At 39.4% G+C, this 19,400-nt stretch overlaps 1 protein-coding gene across 2 annotated transcripts in view; it reads left to right on the forward strand.

Moving 5' to 3' along the window:
• LRP5 (LDL receptor related protein 5) overlaps positions 1 to 19,400 on the forward strand; it is a 138,196-nt gene that overhangs the window by 46,043 nt on the left and 72,753 nt on the right. For both annotated transcript variants that reach the window (XM_015631472.1, XM_015631471.2), the window contains exons 4-5: positions 3,225 to 3,421; positions 5,097 to 5,228. In XM_015631472.1, the coding sequence (XP_015486958.1) occupies positions 3,225 to 3,421; positions 5,097 to 5,228 (329 nt within the window). The remainder of the gene's footprint in view (positions 1 to 3,224; positions 3,422 to 5,096; positions 5,229 to 19,400) is intronic.

Here is a 19,400-nt window from a genome sequence, read left to right on the forward strand (position 1 = left end):
GACCCTAGACAATATAATATTTAACTTGTGACTGGGATTTTACAGAATTGTTATTTTTTTTTTACCAATAAAAAATACACATGAAGAGAGACACTCATCTTTGGCCCCATCCAGAGAGGTCTATTATGTCATGCCTATTAATTAACCAATTTTGAGCTGTTTCAGGCAACAAGCAGTTGGGAAGCAGATTTTCCTAAAGCTGGCTGGAAAGCACAGTGTGGACGTTTTTTGGTGGCTGCTGTCCAAGTATGCTGTGAAGTTTTGGCTTTTGTAGACATGAAGAAGTGACACTTAAGGCAGGGCAGATTTAGGCATTTGAGATTGCATCTTCACTTCTGTGCAATGGGCAGGTTGTGTTGGTCCTGAAAGGTGTCATATGCAGTAAAATATCCTGCCAAAATAATCTCTGCGCTGTTCTCTGGCTTTGGTCTTCAGGTAGTTTTAAATTACATTTTCATTTGCATGATTTCATAACTTTTTAAATGCCTGTGTCAATAAAATTGGTTTGCCTTGGTGAAAAGTTGGAGGAGTTCTATTTTACTCATTTCTGTGTAATACAATAATATGCCTTCCCCCCGCAAAACAAAATTTTTCCATGGTGTTTTTTGGTTTTTTTTTTTTGTTTTTGGTTGTTGTTTTTTTTTTTTACTGAGATGCATTCTATTCCTGATTTTCACAGTCATAAAAGAGCAATAGCAATATCGACATTCTTTATAAAACTCTGAAGTTCCTTTGAGAACACTGTGTAAGAGCTGGATAATGGTGGCATTGTAGTAAGTGACAAGTATTGACTGACAGTCAGTAGAGACAAGGGAAAAGGCCTTTGTGGAAGGCAGTGGTAACTCCAAGTCTGGCTGCAGGTTCGTAGACAGAAAGAAAGATTTTCATGTAATTCAACATGAATGTGTTTGTCTGATTTGGGGGTGAGTGGCAGAGTTTGAGGCTTCCAGGCTGTTTCTCAGGTTTTCATGCACATACATGGTATGTACCACAAACGGTACAGAGTTTACTTGCATGTGTGTGTAAATCTTGAAGTTGTAACGAGAAAGTAAAATCTATTCTGCTCATTTTAAGGTAGAGAAAGGCCTCCTGAAAGGGAGCAAGATTTGAATACACTAATTCCAGCAATCTGTCCAGATTACATTGTGATGGATCAATGCCCCACCTCCCAAACAGATTTCTTTTGAACCTTAAATCACATAGTGTTTTAGGAAAAAAAGAATGTGTTTTGCATTAAGAAAAAATTGACTCACACTAGCAAAGTAAATGCTTCAGAGGTCAGACTATACCCGTACAGAGTGCATTCTGGCAACTCCTGATGTTGACTGCATGTGAACTCTTAGGTATTGTCCAACCTAATAACTCCTAAAGTGTTATGGATATTGATAAAATGCCACAAAGATTGATCTTAATCATAACTCGTTTTAAATGGAATTTTTATTTATTCCCTTTTCCATTCCCCAATCAATGTTGAAACAGATGCCTGTGAAGTTTGGGCTCCTGGATTCTGGTGTTAAGGTGTATTTCAGTAAGGGCTCAGACTAGATGGTAACTTTAGAAGTTGTTTCTCTTCCTTAATCATGGAGCAAACAAGTTTCACTCATACATGATAATAAAGAAATCTGTGATGTTTCAAATGCTTCCACCCTTCCCATCCCAGTATCCATTCAGGATTATCTCAAAATTAAAATAAAAAGGTGTGTGGTGGATTAATGTTAGTGGAGCAATCTGCCTCTTAGCAAGCTTCAATTTGCAACCACATTTTCTGGAACTATTTCAAGGGATGTAATTACAGGAGAAAGGGAGACTTGATATCTAAGAATGATGAAAATAGGGGCAATACATGGTGGAAAACAGCTGTTATGATATTAGGATACAGCCACTGCTGTTATTAATGAAGAGGAAAGAGCAATGGTGAGAGTGGAAAGAGAAAGTGAAATTAGTACTTGTATTTATTCTGTTGTGTTTTATGGTAAAAAGTACTGGTAATTAGACAGAATTTTTAGAACAGTTTTATCTCTAGAAGAGAAAGATTATTAATAATTTTGTTTTCTCGTGTACATGATGGTACTTGTGTCCATCTGTCAGTCTATTTTAAACTTGTCCATGTCTGAATATATATCAAGAATTTTGTGGGTATTTTTTATTCCCTTCTACCCTGGAGAAATGCAGATAATTACCTATGTTGTTCAAAATGAAACAGAGTCCTTTCCCTGACAAATGTTAGCTGGTTTTTGTTTTTCCTTAAATATATTCAGTGGAAAAAAAAAATTGAATGCAGTTTTAATATAGGTATAAGAAAATTGAGTTCCTCATTTTCCTTTCGGATGACACAGACTTCAGCTTTCTCAAAGTCATATGATGAAAAATTTTGAGTAATGCTTTGCTGTGTCACACCACTGGTTTGAAAGGTGTTTGCATACAAAATGTGCATGGATTTTGTGAAAATTGAGTTTCTAGTGTTTTGACTGAGGAATTGTTAAGCATATTTTCTCTGACTTAATAAATATCTTCAAAATTACTGAATCTAAATTATATGCATCTATTGCAACAGGTGTAAATTTTGGGATCCTATGAAAACATGTAAGAAATGTCAATGTGTTTTGTGGCTTTTGGTTCAGCTAATTCTAGGAGGTGTAGCTGTATGTCATTGAAAAAAGCATCTCTAACATATCTGATTTGTATTAATTACAAATATTTCATTTTAGAAAAGGTATAACTGACCTTGCTCTACATTAAAAATTAACCTGAAAAATACTTATTTCTGCTGCAAAGTCAAGAGGAGTCATTTAATGAGACTTACAGGTCATTTCTGCCTTTTTCTGCTAGAAAAGACTGAGTGCAACTGAAGTGCTGGGCAAAGATATCATATACTGCTTTAATCAGAGGAGCACTCTTTGGACCTAAGTTTCCTTGAAAAGTCACTTGTGTTTGCACAGCTCCTGAAGTTGAGGAACTTAGGGGGTCAGTGTAGAGCCTGAATCAGATACTTTGATGCTCTGAAATCCAATATATTTGTGTTCTTATTGCTATGAAGGAGTAAAACCTTATTTTACATTTTTCAGTCTGTTTGTCACTTTTATCACCAGGTGAATGTCTTGGTCCTGTGAATTTGTTGAAAGACGACAGTTCCTACCTGAGTTTCTACAGAACCAATTTTTTTAATGTGTGGTAATGAATGGAAGCGATCCATTTTTTTAATCCTTACTCTTTCTCCCAAAAAGGCAAAAAGTTGTTGAAGGTAGCCTTACTCATCCCTTTGCTCTGACGTTGTCTGGGGACACCCTGTACTGGACAGACTGGCAGACACGCTCCATCCACGCCTGTAACAAAAGGACGGGAGAGAAAAGGAGAGAGATCCTGTCTGCCCTCTACTCGCCCATGGACATCCAGGTCCTGAGTCCGGACCGGCAGCCGTACTGTATGTCCTGCTTTCCCTCCAACCCCTGCATGGCTGTAGCTGACATAGCTATCAGGGCAAATGTTACTCAGAAAAGTGGTTAGTGTGCAGGCTCAAGGCTTTGCACACTTGTCAAGGGATTGGTTGTTAAAGGTAGAAGTGCTTGAATCCTGTACCTTGCTTTGAGTGTTCCGGCACGAATTGGTGTAAGCTCGCTCGCTGTCCCAGCTTGGAGCAAAATCCAAAATCCAGTGCAGTACTTGAGTGGCTTTTTTGGTTTGGAATAGTTGAACAAGAATGGTACCATCTTACCTGGCATCTTTTTAATGTCATTGCTTTAAAGACAACTATAAGAAATGCTTATAATTACTTTTTTTAAAAAGTGAAATTGCCACAAAATGTATTATATTCATATTGTGCTTATAAATGCCAGTTTTGCAGTCTAGACTTGATCATGGTTATCTTCAATACATATCAAATAGTTTGTGAATGTCTTAGTATGGAAAAGTTTTAAGCTTTCATATGAACACACATGGGACTCTATTTTACTATATATTCTCTGGTGTTCCTTCAAAGGAAGTAGAGTATTGAAAATTGAGTAGAACTGCATGTATTTTGTATGTGCATGTCCATTTGGCAGGTGGTCTAGGTTTTGGAGTTCTTTTAGGATTGTGAGAATGGGACTTAAAAGCAGTGTTGTAAAACGTATATAATTGAGTAGCTCTGGGAAGAATCAACTCTTGTCCAGAGGAAATACTCTTGCCATTTGGACTAGCTTCTTTCTTTGTGCCAGCTGTAAAATCTGTTTCCCTAAAGATAACATTTGTTATTCCAATGAAGTTTATAGGGTGTGAGTAAACAGGCCTGAAAGTAAGCAAAAGGAGTTTGGAGATCATCTTGGGGATGGAACATGTGCAAGTTTTCCTTGAGGTTGCTGGGTATGCACAGCACCCTGGTCTATCTCACAGCTCCAGATAAAAGTTTGTCTGTGCTGAATTCTTGTCATTGCTTTTAGCTCCAGGAATGTCCCAACCTTGGGTCATAGCATTTGAATCGGTCACAAAGAAAATACAGCACATAGGGAAAGAACATATGCTGAAAATAGCTCAGATGCCATTGGCTTCATTAAGATCAGGCTTGAATTCCTTCCTCACCATTTTTTTTGCTCTGTGAGTGTCAGTGGAAGTAACAAAAGTCAAATAAGCCAGACATTTTGTGCTTTTATATTGAAGTTCAGATGATGATTCTAACTACAGTTTTGCAGAAATTTTGCAAAAGTTGCAAATATTTTTTTATAAGCAGCAGTGTTTATCCATAATTACTCATTAATACTGTTTTATGTCTTGCTGCCTTTTTTTCCCCCCCCACCTAAAGGAGAAAGGAGTGTTCAGTTATATGTCCATCCCTGTCCTGAACATGCAACAGTACTACAGTGTAGGATTTGTACAAATTATTGTGTTTTCTTTCATAGAATAGTCATTCTATCAGTTGCAGACATCTCAATTTAGGTGTCCCTAGAGTTAAGATGCTGGGGGGGACCAGGGGTAGAAATCAAGCACTTTATATTGTGATTCCTCTGTTTTTTAGCACTAAAGCATATGCCAGTCATTTGAGATCTGCAATTCCTTCCTCATGGAGAAAGCAGGGATTGTGGGATTATAGAAAAATTAGAATAAATCTGTTTTGTTTCTTGAAGTTCACACTCCATGTGAGGAAAACAACGGTGGTTGCTCCCATCTGTGCCTGCTGTCTCCAAGGGACCCCTTCTACAGCTGTGCCTGTCCCACTGGTGTGCAGCTGGAAGATGATGGCAGGACATGCAAAGCAGGTAGGAACTTGCCTTTTTTCTACAGTCACAGTGTTGGTGTGGTTTGGGTTCTCTGCTTCAGAGCTGATCCTTGAAGAAGAGAGTTGAGAGGAGCTGCCTTATACACTGAAATGTCATTTTGCCTGAAAACCTCCCACCAAGCTAACAAAGATGGCAAATTTTATGAACTAAAGTAATCTTTTGTAGCAGAAATCTGAATTTTGTCTGTATTTAGGGTCGCCAGTTCTCTGTAGGAATGAAGTAGTATCTGGAACCCATTGCTGAGGGATTTTATTAGGAGGTTAAGTTAACATAGGACATCTTTCCATTTGGTCAGTGGAGAAACTTCTGCTCCTTCCCATTCCTTGTCCAGAAGAGATCTATGATGAGGTAGTGGTGGCTGAGCTGTTGAGATAACTGAGAAAATACTGTCCTAGGTGAGTTGTTCCTGAGGAGGAGAGGGTTGTTTATCACCAAAAAAAAAAGCTGTTCAGAGAATAATAGCTAGAGTATATCCTTTAAATAGAAAGTGTAACTAGGTGCATATTTTGTATCCACAGGTTGAATGCCTGTTGTGGTATACTTTGAAAACATGTTTTCTCCTTGACTGAGAAGTCTCTTCTAGAGATGCATCTTACAAAAGCAGGCAACTAACAGTGATATGGTGGTAGAACACTAGGAGGCAAGGTTTTGAGAGTGTTCTGCTGACTGCTGCCTGTCCCCAGTGCGCTTTTGAGTCTAGTCAAATAATATAATTATTTTTTGATGTGGCTTGATTCCTCTGTGTACTAGAGCAAGCATAAAAGATGCCTTTCATTTGTGGACTAGAAGCACAATTTAAAGACTGAATCTCCAGGGTTTAAGGGCCGGCTTTATTAGCTCATCCGACTGTAATTGAAAGGCTTATAAGGTAGCTTTGCAGCTGCTAGGAGACTTTTCCCTTTACTCCTTCCAGCTTTGGAAAGTTTCCTTTTCACAGCTTTTAAAAAAACCTCGCTGAATGCTCAGGACAACCTTTTTAGACGTTCATATTGACCTCATGTTTCTGGCAGTGGGAATGAAGGTCAGCCTGCTTTTGGCATTTTGGCAGATAGCGCAAGCAAGACTGACTGCTTATACTGTGCTTTCACCTTTCCATTGTTAGGCCAGACAGTCTGCCAAGGGTTTTCTGTCAAAGGAGGGCAAAAAAGTGGGATGAGAACAGGAAATCTGGTTTTGCATAAAAATGTGGCTTTTTGGTTCAGTTTTATGGATTATTTCTTTCCCAAGCTCCACATCTTTTGTTGCCCTGTCTGCCTTATGCCAACATCCATGTGCTTCTCTTTCCCATATGACTAATTAACTCCTTGGCTGCAAGAAACTGACTTTTTGTTCTCCACACGAGCCCTTTGTAGTGATGTTGTGACAGGAGCTGCAGATCCACGGGTGTTGACCACCTCTTCATTTTGTTCCCTGTTGGCTTGGGCAGAGGTGCAGAAGTACAGAGTCCCTTGGGCATATGAGCTTCTTTGACTTCAGACTGTTAAGTGAATCACACAAAAGCTGCTGGGAGTTTATGTGGAGAAGGAAAAAGCATTCTGTTCTCAAAATCCCTGTCCACATGGGGAGTTTACCAGTGCAAATATAGCTATATAATGTTGCTGTATACATCTGTCAGAAAGAATTCTTGAGCAGAAAAGCCCTGGGGTGCTTAGGTGATTTTAGCTCTCTTGAATATTGAAGTAGACATACATTAGTAGTGTTCAGATGATAGGACTCTGTAGCTCTTTACAAAGGTAAAGGGCTTAGGTAATTAACAAAAATATGAATTCAAGGACAGGCTGTGCCAGTATTTGCCTTGCTGAGTTACATCTGTATGCAATGAAACTCTGGATTTTTACAGTTGGACTAAACTAATCATTGATATGCTGGAACCTTAAGTATTGTGCCTGTATTAAAATAATAGTTCATTTTTCTGTAGTTTTAGCTTTTGGTGTTGACTCATTCTTGTTTGTCTCTGGTTCTAAAGAGTTGCTCTGAATAAATAATGCAAAAAAATTACCTTTGCAGTAAATATCCACCACTAATAATGGATGATAGACAGACAGATAGATATATTGCAACTGGCATCCGGTATATGTTCTCCTCTGGGAATGTGTAAATGTTTTGTGCAGGTAAATTTATTGTTTTGCATACCCATGGCACTACGTCTGTTTTCCTCTGTTGGCTTGAAAATGTAATGCACTTCCTTGAGGTTCTCATATCAGCAAGCAAGGGAGTTATAAATTTGGAAAGTAAATCAGCTGCTCCTGACCATGTACTCTTAGCAAAATGAACATTCAAACTCTGGTCTCTGAAATTACCAGGGGGTGGTGTTGGACCATGACTGTCTTGTTGGATGTGTCAAACAGATGATTTTAGATAGGTATCTGAACCTAAACTTGCTGGCACAGAAGTAGTGAAGTCAGTTTGCAAAGTCTGTCTCAGAGTCTGATGATTCTAGTGCCCGTGGAGAGTGGCCTACTCAGCAGTAACTGGTTACACCTTGTAACTTTCAGTGATAACTGACCAGTGAAACTTCATCTCTCCAAATGGAGCTTCCGTCCTGAGACTAAGTAGTTTTCTTGATTTGTGTTTTGTTTGGTTTTTTTGTGTATTTTGTTCATTTGTTTGAAAGCTGTTCCTAAGCTGACTTCAGCAATTGCATGAATATTTGAAAAAGGAACCAAAATTTGGTTGCAGTCGTTTAGAAGAGTTGTGTAATTCTACCAGCAAATAGACCAGTTTAAAGCAGAGCAAAAGGGTGGAAGTTTCACAAGCTTGGGGAACTTCTAGTAATTTTGCTGACTTGAAGCTTTTCTTGCTTCCATTGTTTAAGGATCACAATTGTTCTCTTTATGAACAGAATTATTTGGATTCATGAGTCTTCTGCTTGTGTGCAATGTCTCCTTTCAAGCTGTTCCTTCTCCTTCTCTCCTGGAGTTCCCTTCTTAGGATTTAGTGAGTTCTGTTGTTGGGCCAGTGGTGGTTTGTAGTGTTGTGAGAAAGACAAGTGTATTAATGGCTACTGTCTTGTCTCCAACAGTAAATTGTTTGCTCCATTTTCACCTTGCAGGGCAGAGACTTCAGGTGATACCTGTCACCTCTTTTGAGCAGATTGACCTTCCTCATGCTTCTCACTTTCCACAGGGCACAGTGAATGACATGAACTTATCTGTTTCTCACTCCAGCTCTGGTGCACCGTTGGTACAATTTGTACCACTTAAAGTGAATGTTTCCAGATAAATTGGAGCCAGATCTTTGCACCCTGTTTTGTTTTTGTGGAGCAGGTTTGTTCTGCTTTGCTGGGCAAAGCTGCAGACTCAGAATATTGGATGACTCCTCCTGTTTTTTCCTTCCTTCTGTGACTTGACGATGTGGTTCAGTTTAATGACTTTCAGGGAAGTCTAGATGTTTTTTGCATATCTTGCCAGCTAACTGTGATTAAAGCCTGATCCCAGTCTCTTGTACAGCAGCTATGTGTCTGCATCCTTCCAAGACTGAGCAGGTTTTTATAAACAGCATTCAGCAGCACTCTTCTCTTATGTTTCTGGAAAATATACAATTTCTTTCTGCTGTGTTCAGTGTCACTGGCATACAGCTATCACTGCAGGCCTTCCAAAGCAATGTCAAAAGCCTCTTCTTTTTTCTAAGTGGATATATTTCCTGTAAGCGGTCACTCTGACTTCCTAAATTGCCTCTGCCTGACAGTGTTGCATTCCTAAAGGTTCTTACTTTCATTGTACATAATTTTCCTGATATAGTATCAAGTCTGTCAAAGTATATGAATTAGAATTAGTTGGATAGCATTTTAAAACTTATTATCAGGGCTGATACCTGCACAATATTTTCAATATTCTGCACCTCGCTCTCCCAAGTCTTTGCTAGTTTAGCTCTATGACTATGAAGCTGTAGTGAGTAGGATAAACTGGGACTTCGGCTAATGTTCCTTTTGATTCTATATTTTTAACTTCAGCAAGGACACTCAGAGCTACCAAATATCAGAATTAGTCCAGATCCATACAGCTTCTGGAAGCTTCTGAAAGCTGTGTACCACTAGTTTTAAAAAAACATTTTTCAGGATTTGGTTTTGCTTGTCATTAAATATGTAATACTTGCTGCAATATATAGATAAAATATTTCAGTAAATGCTACAGAATTTTACTCATTATGCAAATTCATTGCAGCAATTTCACATGGCCTGGTTATCATTAATTCTTGATCCATTTTACATATCTAAATTCCTCTCTAATCAAATTTAAGTCTCTATTAAGAGGAACTTTTTTTTACTTGCTTCCACGTAAAAACACAAACCAAAACAAGCCAACCTTTTCAGTGACACTGAAATCTCTTGGAGATTTAATTTTACTCTGATTTATTGTTTTTCCATTGGGAAAGGTCATGATTCTGTTGCCTTTCTTGTGCTTGAAAACAATGTGTGAGGCCCCTTGGTAAGAAGGCATGAGGGTGGTTGAGGTCTAGGTGTATTTGCATGCCATGCAAAGAATAGGTGACAAATACGATATTTTTTGCCATAGTTTAGGAGAAATGCATTTGATATTTTGAGGCTTATACAAAGGAGTGATGCCTGGAAATAAGGGCAGTGCCAATTGAAGTAAATGCCCATGTACTGGGGGACAGATTTGTGAGCTGATACTATCCGTGCAATGCTTGGTAATGGATTGCTCCTATAAAGGGGCCTTTTCCTAAAGGTTGTGCAAAAAATATGTTAGGGATAAATATCCAAGATTGCATGGACTCCTGCTAGTGGCTTGCCTTCGTGCTGAGGTAGCTGGCAGGTTTGACAGGGAGACAGGTACCTGGATTCACAATTATCTTGGTGGCTTCTTTACCACGGCAGATCTACCCTTACAGAAAAGCCTGGGATGTGGAAACTCAACTCTTGCTGTGCATCTGCATGAGCATTCCTTAAAGCCAGCATGACAACCACTGCTGTATATTGAGCTTTAAGCATGAGTCAAACAAAAAAAGTTACTAATTTTTAGAACCTTTCATATATTCAGTGCCAGGAGTTTGGCTGTTTTAAAGTGGTAACAAGGAGAATTTGTTCCCTCTTCTGCACCTGCTCCTGTAATGTACCTCAGTTGATATGTACTTTGTAGAAATCTGATTCCTTTTAGATATCTCGGTCTAGATGTTGTAACCAGCCAGCTGCTTTTTGCAATACTATTGTCCTTGCCATGTCAGAATGTGAGTGGCTGTTTGAGACATGGTACATTGACCTCAACTCATCAGGGGCGTTTCTCCAGTGGAAGGCAACTGTTCTTTGCCTGAAAATGGGAGAATTTGGCTGTGAGTTAGTCTTGTGTGGTGTTACAAGTTGTAGGGTTTCTGCCAGGAAGGTGTGACAGCTGCAGTTTCTCAAATAAATGAGGAAATTCTGTTCTCCCAAATGAAAACCAGAAAAAATGTTTTCATAACTGGAAAAGAAAGTACTTGCTTCAGGTGTTTGAAGAGTCAGCTACCCTTTTCTATCCTTGATCCTCATGTTGAGGCAATTGATTAGGGTTGGCTGCTATTCCCAGTGTCATATTTCTTTTTGCCATTCTGCACATTGCAGAATAGAAAACTGTTTTTGGAACCTGCTGGCTAATACCACAGGGCATATAGTGGTTTTTTTATATGCAGGAGATAGAAGTGTATTGAAGGAAGAAGTGCTAAGGCACTTTCTTCTCACCTCCTGTGTATTCCTTGGTGCACATCATACGTTTTACAAGTTTTGTCTGCGGTTCCTTGGTGAGCAATCATGAATTTATTACAGCAACTAAGCAAGACAAGCTCGCAGACAAATACCTTTGTGGTGAAGGACTTACTTCATACCATTTAACCACCAGAGAAGGTTTCTTTGCTAGCATGTCTTCCTGATAAATAAAGAGGAATAGTATGGATTAATCTAGACTTTCTGATTACGTAGATCAACCACTAATTTGAGAAGAACAGCCTTTTTGTGAAGGAGAAGGGTCAGGGAAATATTTGTTATTTGGGATAACTGCTGTAGAATCAGTTCTTTCAAGTAAAAAGTGTATTTTCTGATAAAGCTTCTGCTGGCATTGCGTGTATAACTGTCTGGAGTATTCTAGCACTTGGAAGATGCTGGAAGAGAGACCTGGTGTATCAATTGAAAAACTCTGATTACACTCTAGCATTGATTTGGAGCTGTATTGGGAAGCAGCACTCAGGTCCTAACCTGTTAGTCACAAGATGAAAAAGCAAAAAGAATACTGTATTTTACCTTATTTCCTAGAACCTTGACAGCTGACTGGATATCTGTCTTTCCCTGTTGACAGCTCTGTGGTTGAAATGCAACTGTGGAAAACCACTGGCTTCCGGTTGCAAGATGCTTTGATTTCTTATGTGTCTTCTGTCCTGTGCCTGGCGTTTGACTACCATAGGGAGATGTTATCCAGAAGCTGGAGGACTTTTCCTTCGCTCCCTCTCTCCCCATTGCACTCTCAAAGGTGTACTGTACTTCCTTTGCTTACCCAGGAATTGTTGAAACTGCAAGTTTTTAATCAAAAACTGTTCAGTAATGGGTACCTAGGAGTCTGGGAAATCTAGAGGGAAATCTACCTCTTCTCGTCCTGCTCCATTTAGTGAGTTGTTTTTTTCCCTTTCTTACATGTGTAGGTCTTTGTTTTAAGACTCTTTTCCCCTTGCTTTATTTAGTGTTTAATGTTGATGAGTTTACTTGATTTATATGAAAAGATGTATTATTATTTTCTTTTCATAGCAACTTTTATGCTTTTCAATGAGGACTTCTTTGTGTAGTGACAAAATGAAATAGCCTCATATGGAAATGGCCTTCTTTATAATTTCACTGGATAAAAGCCATTAGAAACATGCCATATGGAGCAAACCTGGAGGGAGTGAGGAGCATTCTTGAAGGTCTGCCACATCATCTTCTAGTTCTGTTGTCGGTGGTTTTCCTGGGCTATGGTGAATGAAACTTTCTTTTCAAGCTTTGTTGGTGCATGTTTCAAATTGATGACTACTTTCCAGGACTCTGAAACACTGTCTAGTTAGAGCTTATTTTTGTGGTTAGGGCTTTTTTGTTTTTTTTGGTTTTTTTTTATTTTTTTGGTGTGTGCATATAAAGGAAATAGCAATGGTCTCCCTTTTCAGCTCTGTTGAGTCTCTGGATTGAATCTGGTTTTATGCTGCAAAAGAGCCACACCCTGGGTCTGCACTGAAAAGGTTTATGTGTAAGCTTTGTTATCTTGCATTCACTATGTGCTGGGAACATACACAGGCAAAGTCACCAAGACCCAGTGATAACTGCCTGAGCTGCTGTGGCTCGACTGCTTCTTCCAGCATTGGGTGGCCAGGTCTGTGTTACTGCATCAGCATCAGACTGAGACTCTCCCTAGATGTGCAAACCCAAATTTGCAGCTGTTTGTATCTTTTTTGTCTGTTTTGTTTTGCTGTTTTGCTTTTTTCTTGATTGTGTCAGCTCAGAATTGAATTTTCTGGGCCTCCATCAGACTTGGCACATAATAAATAATGCTTAAATTTCAAAGCATTATACAGTTTTCAGTCTCAGAGAGGGCTCATGGGGTGTATTTATTTCTGTTTGTGTAAAGGATGACAGCAGTGCAGAGAAACTTAATATGTTCAAAGTCTCTTGCTGAATGAGAAACATCTGTAATTAGAAGTCAATAGAAGTGTGATTGTAGAAAACCTACTGTATTTCTGTTCACTTTTTTAGTATATTAATTATTTATCTTGTTGAGCTGTAATGGATTTTTGATTCTTGTCTCTGTGCATTTGAGGTGTTACTGCCAAAACTCCCTTTAACAGAAACTGGGTGGTTAAAATGGATGTCAGTTCTAAAGTCAGTGATTCCTTACTCTGAGCCAGTGGAATTGTGTATCTCCAGCAGAGAGCAGGTACATGTAAACTTTAAAACCTTGCTTTGTGAGGAAACACCACGATCCAAAGCCTACCCTTTTCCTAGCAGTAGGGATTTCTGACAGACTTTTTCTTGGCCCATCCTTTTTCCTATGGCTTGCAATGAGCTGTTACTGAGAATTCTGTGCAAAGGGAGGTTAAAACTTTTTTTTTTGGCTAATGAAGAGTAGAAGCTGGGAATATGATATCCATAAGGTAACAGTCAGATTTACCACTTAACATTTCCAACTCTCTCTTCTCTTTCTTTAAAGCACACAGAGACTAGACAGACCCCAGGCAGGGTAAGACTTAGTTGGTCAAGTGCTTTTGGGGCCTTTGGATGAAACCTGTGTGTAAGGACAGCTTCTTTGCTTGGTACAGCAGGAGCCAGATGGCTGTGCTGACCTTTAGTTCTGCTTAATAGCAATGCAGTTATGACTTATATTAATGCTGTTTTTGGTAAATCTTCCTTAGAGTTATCTAGTCCTCTGTCAATAATAACTTCTCAAACCTTTGTGCTCACAAGTGGAGTACTGGGTATGTAAAACTGAATGTGTCTCACAGAAGCTCTGTCCTAAACTAGAATAGGGTAACTGAGTTCTGCTTCCAACAGCTTTTTCTGGAAGAAAGGTTACTTCTGTCCTAGTCAGCTGCTTTGTGCTAATGATCTTATCAGCTGTGCAGTTTAACTGATATTCCATTTGTGGGATTTCATGTTGGTGGCTGTGTGAATGTGTCAAAACTCTGATTTGTGGGTGTTTTTTCTGGTTCAGGCAAAGTTAGAAGTCTGCTGCTATGATAGTGGAAGAAATGGGAGACAATAGCTTTTCACTGTAACATGCAGACAGATATGATGTAATTTATGAGTTACGTAAGTGCTCTGGTATTTCCTTTCTTTGTCACAATTGTTAGTTTTCCTTATGCTTACTTACCTTCCAATTAAATCAAGTCCTGTCTGAATGTGGCCACTCAAAACATTCTTTCAAAGAAACCTTTCCTGTTTCTATTTTGCTGGTTGCACACTCCCACTGCACGCAGTCCTTGGTTTTAAATTGCATGTGCGGTGTCCAGCTGGAGAGTACATGGCCAGCCTTTCCCAGCCCACCACTGTCACACAGTAAGAAGCAGCAGTCCTGTCTTCCTCTCAGACTGAAAGATAAACAAAAGCCTGAACTGGAATGCGTAGTGCTGTTCATGTTGTCACTGGCTCTAGTAAGGTAACCAAGGAGAATGTAAAAAAAGATTTTCCATTTATTTCTAGGTATTGCTAAAGTTTGTTTCAACTCCTTAAATTCTACTGTTTTCTGAGGAGGTTGAGGAACAAGAAAGGGGTTTTTACAGAGTTTTGTTGATTTAAATCCAGTCAGTTTCATTACATCATTTTCCTTTTGGTGTGAAGAGTGACTAATGTTAAACCCTTGTGCAAGGTGTCAAAGTTGTTTTGAATATTGGAAAGCTTATTAAACAGCATGGCAGTGTTACCAGTACTCATACACTCTGTGTTTTCTCCCAGAACCATACTCTGGCTCCCTTTTGCCATTCACTGAAACTCTGCCAGGTAATCCACTGTATGGCAGCAACCAACAAAATCTCTCGCTTTTTTGATAAATCTTTTTCGTTTATCAAGAGTGCTGAGGTAGCTGTGCTCAAACAGCTCTTAAAGGAGCTGCCTGCAGTCAAGGTACTTCTAACACACTCTTTTCAAAAAGCACTTACCATTTTGTTCTTTGGAGCAGAGCTAGAATCCTTCCTGGTTTTACAGTGTATCTGATTTTCTCCCCACAAGTACAGAGATTTCCAGAGTTGTTTGTAATGAGACTGAGTCTGTACATGCAGGTGCACGCTCATGCATATACATCGAGCTGGGGGATGAGTCCTACAATAGGTCATTGTTCTAGCCTAATTAGCAGACAGACAAATGGGAAAGGAATAGCATGGCCTTCTCTGGCAAAGATTAACAGAGGCAGCCACTGCAGTCCCCATGTTTAGGTTGGGTGAATAAATTGGAGCATTTGTTACTGTGTTATAAATGTCTTGTTACTTGTCAAACGTGAAGTGGGCCAAGGGAAGAATAAAAAAGGGTCTTGTCAAGCTGGTGAGATGGCCTGTTTTGCTGCTGTCAGCTCTGATTGCAGTTAATTTTGCAAATAGAATACAGTTGCCATTTCCAGCAGTGAAGCATGCATTTTTAATAACAAAAGCACAAAACAACCAAATCAAAGCAAGCAGGATATCCTAGCATAGATATTAAAAATGCTGATTTCTGGGTATGGAAGGAAAGCATCTTGTGTAAGTGCCAAAAAAAAAAAAAAAAGGTTTCCTAACCTGTTTCTCTAGGATTTATTAATTGCAAAGAGTACAGAGTCTTCTTACTAGTTTTTTTGGTAAACTCAGATATTGTTCTAATGCCCCATTCCTGGAAGAGTTCAAGGCCAGGATGGCTGAAACCCTGAGCAACCTGATCTAGTGGGTGACATCCCTGCCTATGACAGAGGGATAGGAATTAGATATCTTCAACATCTCTTCCAACCTAAACCTTTCTGTGATTGTATGATAACCAGAACAGCTCACAGCTCTTATGGTGATCAGACCTAATGAAAACTTCTCTTGAAGGTCTGCAGAAAGCTTTGACTGAATAGAGAAGAGAAAAATAAACAGTTAAAAATTTAAACCAGCTGAAAAAGTAAAACAATTTGAATTTGAGTATTTTAAAATACTTTCCAAATGGAAATTTTAGGTTGATCAAGTTCCTCCTGGTTTTCTATTTATGGCTTGCATAGAAAACTTTTCATAAACTTTTTCTGAAGTGTTTGGTTGCTGCAATTGTGATGTTGGAATAGCTTGCATTTCCCACTCCCCTCCACAAAGACTTTTGTTCATTGTGTGGTGTTATAAATGACCATGCTGTAACAGTTAGCAGTTCTGTCAGGAATCTCTTGATCGTGTGGTTAGAGAAGTGACTGCAGTGAGAGAGGTTTTTGAAGATGAAGTTAATTAAATATGTTATAGCACTTTAGCACTAGGTAAATAGCTGGCTGTAACGTGTTAGGCAGATTCTAGGGTATCTAGGATAACGCTGGGCAAGTCACAGCACAACACTTCTGCAGCCTTGAAAACATTCCTACCAACATTAATAATCAAAATACCTCCATGATACAGATAAAACTAATGAGCCAGACAAGCGTGTTTGTCCAGGTTTTTAGAGAGAACCAGTGTCAAGTTCTCATCTCTTGGCGATGTGCTCAGTCTGCTGCCAACTCTTTATTTCTAGCAGAAATTTATTAATGGAGTCAAATACAGATATAACCAACTGTAATTTTAAACTGTGTTGTAATAAAAGACTGGAATTTTTGCACCTATCAAAAATTACCTATGGTAACAATCTATTATAGACTTTCAAGTGGGGGGTGTAACATAGTGATGATACATGCTGTGGCAGCATTTTCTCTGTTCACACTTTTTAAGGTTCAAGGATGTAGGTACATGTCTATCAAGAGTCTTTTTGTGTAATATTTCATTTAATTTTTAAGCATCCATACAGAACTGGCCAGGTAGCTCATTCCTCTATTTCTTTTTCCCCACAAACCTCATTTAGAGGTATGTTAGAAGAAATTACCAAGAGGCATCCCATTTGACTACCAACAAAATGTCCCAATTGTCAACTGAAGATTTTCTTTTTGTTCTCTAGATCAGCAGGGAGAAGTTTTCCTTTTCTTGTTTATTTTTAGCCATATATGTCCATGGGACAGAACAGAGGTTGGGAATACATATGCAGTAGTGTTTGCTTGGAGAAAAAGTCAGAGCAGCTGAATGTGTCAGAAACAAATTGATTCTTTTGGTTTGCGAGAAGATTTTAGTCATGTAGTTGATTTGAGTTGTCTTGTCCTGTTCCTGGTCAAAATAATACTTTACATGTAAATATGTGGTCTTATGCAGAGGTGGACCTATCACAGGGCTGGATAAGATAAATCTGAGTCTAATTATTGCTGTTTTGGTACTACTTGTGAATTTTAGGGGATGTTAACAGGGTATTTCAGCCTGTTGTCTAGTCAGCATTTCTAGACATAATTTGGGCCTTAGACTGACGGTTTCTTCCTCTGAACTTGTTCACAGTGAACCAAGGTGAACCTGCAATCCCTTGTGTGAGAGACAAAACACATGCATTTGATTCTTATCTGTTTGTTCCCATGCAATGAAGTTTGTAATGTTGGTTGTCCTAGAAATACATGCAATATTGGTAATTGCTGTGTTATCACTTGCTAAGCAGGTATTTGATGGTCCTTTGCTTCACAGTATTTACTTCAGTGTTAAGGTTATGATTGCAGAGACATTGATAGAGTAGGAATTCAAAGTTAAGGTGGCTATAAATTTGAGTGCTCTTGGTGTGTGAACAGTATCCATGCTGTTCCTTGAGTATTAACCCCCTCTCTTGGACCCCTCTTCCCTCTAGGGCATGTTCCCATGAGATTGTTTCAGGAGGATGCCTGAAGAGATCAGATATCTCTTCAGGACCTTACTCAGGACCCTGTTTCTTCATTGCAGGATCCTGTGCTGCACCATGTCATGGTCACTGCAGCTAAGGCTGCCCCCAGCATTCACATCCCAGCCATTGTTGTTAGTTAGTACAAAGTGCAGCATCACATCTTTCCTCACTGGCCTCTCCACCACTTGTGCTGGAAAGCTATCATCAGTGCTCTGCAGGAGCCTCCTGCACTGTGTGTGCTCAGCTGTCCTGTTCCTCCAGCAGAGACGGGGGTGGCTGAAGCCACCTGCAAGAACCAGGGTCTGTGACTGTGAGGCTCCTTCCAGCTCTCTGTAAAAGACCTCATCCACTTGCTTCTCCTGATCTAGTAACAAGCACCCACAACAGTGTCACCCTGACTGCTCTGTTCTTTAATCCTAACCCTGACTAGCTCATCATCCTCCCTGAGAGAGAGCACCACGCATTCCAGGTGTTCTCTTACATATAAAGCAACTCCAATGTCTCACCTGTATTTTTAAATGTATAATTTAAAACCCTTCTGTGTTTGTACAACATTTAGATGACCAGATGCATCCCCCTTCCCATGCTAAGTTTTGAGACCTGAATTTTTACTTAACTTGCACTAACCAATTTTTATTTTGACTCCCAGAATGAAATATTTCAGAAGCATGGAAGCTAGACATAAAACTTTGTTACATGAGATATTTGGTTCTGCTGTAGTTGCTGTGTCTCTCTTGCTTTGCTGTCATGAATGCAAGGGCTTTCATTCCTCCCTTTTCTCCAGGGGGTTTTTGAGCTCTGAGTTGTTTCTCTCCTACCTAAGCCTTCCCTCAAAGTGCTGCTGTCCTTATCAGACCTTGTCAGCCGATGCTCACTGGGAGAAGCGTTCTTGCTGGAGCCCCTCATGGTGCCAGCACAAGTGTTTGTGGAGCTCTGCAGGTTTGGTTGTTAACTTAGGCCAGTGCCTTTATTTCTGCTGAGTTAGTTTTCCTTTGGATCAGCTCTTCAGAGTGGTTTGCAGCACAGCTGTAGTACAAGGGCATGTTGTGCTTGAGAACAGGTGATACAGAAGTGAGAGCAAGCAGCCCATGGCAAGGAGAAGAGCAGCACTGCTTCTTCCAAGAGTTGTGATGGTTTGAGGTAGTTCAAAGTGCTTAAACAATATTAAAACACAGCTCTTTTAGATCCTTTCTGTCCCTATACACTTGTGCCCTGAGCACTATTTCTTTTCAGAGCTTCTGAGAGGATATGTAGAAGCTAAACCCTGATTTCCAGACTCAAAACCAGCAACCATAGTGAATGTGAATTTGGTTGTGTTGTATAATAGATTCAACTTCTGTGTCTCCAGATCTATGTAAGCATGTCTAGGTGTGAAATATTTCTAGAAGAATATTCTCACGAGGATTTCAATTTCTTTTATTCTTAGTGGGCTCAAAAGATATGTCTGCATGTTGGCCATTTTCATTCAATCTCAGCTGCTGGGGGGAACTAGAAATTGCCATCTCCTAGTGGTGTTTGCTGGTCTGGATGAAATATAACAAAGGACTTTTACTCAGGTTTCCAGTTTTGGACTACTGCTAAACAATAACATTTTCTTGCCAGTTTTCAGAATACACAGCATCAACTTGGTAACAGAAGTAGGAAAAAACCCACATACTTGTCTTTTTGTACTAAAGAATGCATGGATGGATGTGGGGAAAGTTTATTAAGCAACTTGACATCTTGCTGTCCGTCCTCCTTTTTGCACTAATAAAAGAAGCTGCCACTTCATTGTCAGACAACAC

The sequence above is a fragment of the Parus major genome, chromosome 5, assembly GCF_001522545.3.
Source record: "Parus major isolate Abel chromosome 5, Parus_major1.1, whole genome shotgun sequence".
Taxonomy (NCBI): Eukaryota; Metazoa; Chordata; class Aves; order Passeriformes; family Paridae; genus Parus; species Parus major.